The following is a 5,000-nucleotide window of genomic DNA, read 5'->3' as shown; positions in this document are numbered from 1 at the left end:
TACTAAAATGCCAAAAACATCTTGCATATAAACAGCAGGACCTAAAGGTAGTTATGTATATAAATATAATCAACATCATCTGTCCAATCAAAATTGAGAATTCATCCATGCATTATGTAAGACACAAAGAACTTTTATTTTACCTTGGCTGTTCTGAGTTTTTTCTGAATTAACCCTGTATCTAACTGAGCCAGAGTTATTTGAGGACATTAGCAGCAAACAGTGCTTCATGGCGCATTACTGACTACCAGCTGTTTGTTCTTTATAGCTCAGCTACACACTGAGGGCAGTCTGTGTATATTGTGTCCTAAGGCTGACAGGCATTTTACTGCATTAAGTTATACCTCCCTCTTTTTTAAGCCTTGCTATGTATACTTAATCTTCTCTGAAAACCAGAGTTCTCACAAAGACCAGTGGTTAACTGCATCACCACCGAAATCACAGGGAGATTACTTTTTAATAAGGTGACTCCAAGATTTAAGCTTCTTGTGGCCACAAGCTACATCTCTTAAGATCTATTTTTAAGATATATTTCGAAGTGAATTGCCTTTTCCACCTGTCCCCATCAAATAATTAACTCTAGGCCAAGTATCAAGTTGTGTGTTGTATCAGTGTACATTTATGGCTATGATATATTAACACGGGGCCTTAAAATATTGATTGTCTCCACAGTTTTCTGTTGATGAGTGTTCTATTCTGTTGTATTGGCTTATGGCAACAAAATTTCTGTCTTTGGGATAATAGGAACAGCTTTTATAAATAAAACCAAGATATTGATTTGTGCTCATGGGGTTAATAGAAAAAAGTGTAAATAGTCAAATAATTTAGTAACAAATAATGTAATCTCTGATAAATGGATTATTTCATTACACCCGAAAAGTTCTTTTTTTTTTATAGTGAATGCTTCAACCATATTATTGGAGACTGCATGAAAAAACTAATCCCTTAAGTACCCGATAATACGTTTTTGTATTAATTCGTCTGTTTAAGCTGTGAATAAATGTTCTGTATCTCATTCACTCAGTAACTGTTTCATATTGGCTTTGATCACTGGGCAAATAAGGCCTTCAACCTTAGGGCACAAAGATGTAACAGTGATGCCTGTATTTGCTTTCACAAATATAATAAATGTACAGATCTAGGACACATTATTGGTTTTGAAAGGGGTGTGTGTGTGTGTTTCAGGGGAGGGAGGGTATTCTTGACAAACTGGAAATTGTATGAATTGATTAATGTTTCCTTTTTTCAGTTCTTTCAATATTTACAACCTGCATTTGCTAACTGATATCTGTATTTGTTCTCCTTTGTGGCTTTGCTAAATATATAAGTGTAATAAACATATTAATGTATTACGTAGGACTGTGTATTGGGGTAAGGGCATGATGGGGCAAAATATTTCCCTGCACATTAAATTTCTTGGGTGTAATTTTCCGTTCACACTAATTCACCTAATCAAAAATTTGGAGGAAAAAAGAATAATCGGATACGATTTACATTCTAAACATAAGTGAAAATATATGCATTAACCTAATATTATTGCATTATATGATTTGCATATTAAATGTCATATGGTTCATTTTGCAAAAAGAAGTGTATTAGAACTAGAGTTATGTTAGATGCTTAGTTTTATTATTGACAAACTGAAATTGCATGGATGTTAATGATATACTTGATCTTATCATATAAAGATATGATCATTATTTTGGGGGATAATGATATGGTGGGAATATGAATTAGAACAATATCCCAATAATGTTCATTGTCCTAAACTGAACCTGGAAGATTTGCATATAGACTACTGTAATTAGTAAAAACCCTCTACAGTCATCATAATGCCTATCGGGAGGAGGGATTATACTTCACAGAAAAAAAAAACAGACAGTTAATGGCTGATTAAAGAGATTTAAAGACTCTGAAAAATTGGGGTGAACATTGTTTATCACTATCCAAGAACAATCTTACACAGCTTTCTTTTGTAATTTTTTTTTTCATGCAAAAATCATGCGGCCAATTTGTTGATGTAAGTGACCTGTACTATGTGGTTTGCTATCTTATTTAACCCATCCAGTCTGTGAAAGGAGAGAGAAAGAGAGAGAGTGGTAGGATAGTTAGGCGTTTGTATATAGAACTGTTTTAACACATTTTAGTGAAACAATAACGTCACTAACACTTTGGCTTCTGTAGCTTGTAGTTTAGGATTAGAAGTTAGATTAGATTAGTCAGATTGTACATAATGAGCCAATTGTATCTGTCTGTATGTACTTTTAACGTTAAGTTCAGGGAAGAGAGAGTTTAGATTATTCAGATTAACATTTAAAACAGATTTTAAATCACTAACTAAACTTGAACTAACCTCATTCTAAGTCATATTGTTTTAATAATGGTTTTAACTGTGTTGCTTTTGTTCTTCTTTGACTGTTTTTGGATTTGTTTTGAATTTAGAAAACAGCTTGCTCAGATTTTTACTAATGCTCTACCCCCTCACCCTATCTCTTTCTTATCCTAGGAGGTGAATTAGTGTTGCCCATAATAACTGTGGATTCACTAGATCCCCCTTCAGTCGCAACAAGGTACCCAGTTATCCCTCCACCCCCTACCTACCATCCCTTCCTCACACTGCTCGAGACCACAAAAGAGTCCATGTCCCATTCCAATGGCCATGCGCCATGTCCAATGGACCAGGAGGATTGTGAGGAGGCCATGGAGGTCTCGGCTTATGGCTCGGGCGAGATGACCGAGTCAGATGACGAGGACTATTACAAAAACTCCCCCCTTGTCACAGACCGAACCGTGCTTCCACCTCCTCCGGCGGTAGCCGAGAACCCACGTGGCGATCGCCACTTTTCTCGGCATCCTCCCAACTCCCAGCGACCCCTGCTTCCATCCACCCCCACGACCTCACCACGACTAAAACCCAATATCAACAGTGGCCCTAATATTCCAGCAGGCAAAATGAACACCCGAGATCAAGTGCTCCTGCCACCCGTCCAGCCTTCCGGGGACCCCGAACATGGCGGGCGGCACAGGCACATTCCTGGTATAACCAACCCTCCCAATTTTCCTACAGCAGAGCCCTCGTCTCCTGACCGGGGCCCTCCAGGTGCAGTGGAGGTGATCCGGGAGTCCAGCAGCACCACAGGGATGGTGGTGGGGATTGTCGCGGCAGCTGCCTTGTGCATCCTCATCCTCCTGTATGCCATGTACAAATATCGGAACAGAGACGAAGGTTCTTATCAAGTGGACCAGAGCCGCAACTACATCAGTAATTCAGCCACGCAGAGCAATGGGACTCTGGTGAAGGAGAAACAGTCTGGTACAACCAAAACAGGGACCAAGAGCAAGAAGAACAAAGACAAGGAATACTACGTTTGAGCTCAGGCCTGACAGGGACAGAGACAGAACAGAGAGAGAGAGAGAGAGAGAGAGAGAGAGAGAGAGAGAGAGAGAGAGAGAGAGAGTTTAATACTGAGGAAACAGAGTTCTGCTTTTTGTTGCCAATCATTCTCATTCACCCTTCCCAACTATAGTTTCCATTCCCAAACAAGATCTATGAAATAACATAAATAGCAACAAAAACAGATCGAGCTTGCTTTCTTTCCTTCGACCTTTTGATAGATATCACTAATAACAATCGTACTGTTGGGTAAAAGCAAATTGGATTTATTCCGTTGTACCCATTCCACACTTTTGCTCATTGTAAATACCATGCTAGTCTTGGGTCATCAAAATCTTCAGGATCACCTAATCTGTCGTCACAACACCAATATGTGCCAAGACCAAAAGATTTCTCTTTATAAAGATATAAAAGGCTAGCTATATCTGAATCATTTCAATGAGCACTGCTTAAATCCAAGTGAGTGTTGGACAAATATTAGAGTGTTGGGGGTGTTAAACATGAAAGTTGGAAAGGCGGTGATATTTAAGAGACAATGTAGACCAAACAGTCGTGCCAGTCCAAATTACTGCCAAACCATCTCAGTGTCAAATCTGCCTCCCTTTCCGCTCCAAGTATTCATATATTCTTATTTCTCTCTCTTGTCTCATTCAATCCCTTTCTCTCTCTCTCTCTCTCTCTCTCTCTCTCTCTCTCGCATTCTCTCTTTCCTGGTTTGGCTTGTACTCTTAAATTCCTCTCCTTGTCTTCGGTGCTCAGGAGCTGATGCAACATAAGTTCTGCTGTGTTTCAAGCATGTAGTATTCCTTAACGAAAAAGAGACAATAACCTGTCGAGTTTCTGTGGAGTTTAAAAAATACCTATAACAAAAAAGTTGCAACAAGTTTAACCATGGAAATTTGAGATCTCGACATCCACGGTTGCTGTTTTGCCACAAAAACACTCCAAGGCCAAACCACAGGTTGTCCTTCATTCCAGCAGATACAGTATCTACCACTTTTTTGGGGGGTTTGATGTTGAGCCTTTTCAAAGGTTATGTAATCATATACGCAAAACCAGAACAAGAAACATCTCACCGCAGCAAAATGACTTTCTTCCCTAGAAATATATAAATATACAAGTGTATAGACGACTGAGCAACTTGAGGAAAACCTCATAGAACGGGAGTTGTTAGATGATATCTGTTCCCTGCTTTGAGGTGATAACAGGTCGTCAGTGAGATTTAGTTTCCTTCTTTACCTTGTGCATTTCTGGAACAAGCCACAATGCAAAGTGTCCATGAAAGGAAAAAAAAAGAAAAAGAAAGAAAAACTGTAGACATAAATGAAATGCTATGGGCTTTTTTTTTTTTTTTCGATATTTCTGTTGCAGTTTGTCATAAACAAAAAAAGGGAAAAGACACTTATAGGAAAATGTGCCGCAAGTCCCTGGTGTTTTGGCAGTGGGGAATGCGAAAGTTCATAGCAGGTGACCATGTTCTCAATTTTGCTGCTGCAGCAAGTTTGCAAGCAAGGATGGAAAGACTATCGGTGTGAACTTTGGAGAGAAAAAAAACACTTGAAGAAAAGTGGAAGTCTCATTCTATGAGGATGTACAACTTGAACTT

At 38.9% G+C, this 5,000-nt stretch overlaps 1 protein-coding gene across 8 annotated transcripts in view; it reads left to right on the top strand.

The window, feature by feature from the left end:
* The window catches only part of nrxn2b (neurexin 2b), a 539,034-nt gene that overhangs the window by 533,414 nt on the left and 620 nt on the right, over window positions 1-5,000 (top strand). For 7 of the 8 annotated variants that reach the window (XM_060864253.1, XM_060864255.1, XM_060864252.1 and 4 more), the window contains one exon: window positions 2,507-5,000. This exon is cut by the window's right edge and continues 620 nt beyond it. In XM_060864253.1, coding sequence (XP_060720236.1) covers window positions 2,507-3,372 — 866 coding nt within the window. In that variant the 3' untranslated portion in view covers window positions 3,373-5,000. The remainder of the gene's footprint in view (window positions 1-2,506) is intronic. The other variant, XM_060864256.1, reaches the window with a different exon arrangement.

Source organism: Tachysurus vachellii, chromosome 2 (assembly GCF_030014155.1).
Source record: "Tachysurus vachellii isolate PV-2020 chromosome 2, HZAU_Pvac_v1, whole genome shotgun sequence".
Classification (NCBI taxonomy): domain Eukaryota; kingdom Metazoa; phylum Chordata; class Actinopteri; order Siluriformes; family Bagridae; genus Tachysurus; species Tachysurus vachellii.
This window is presented reverse-complemented; position numbering and strand designations above follow the sequence as displayed.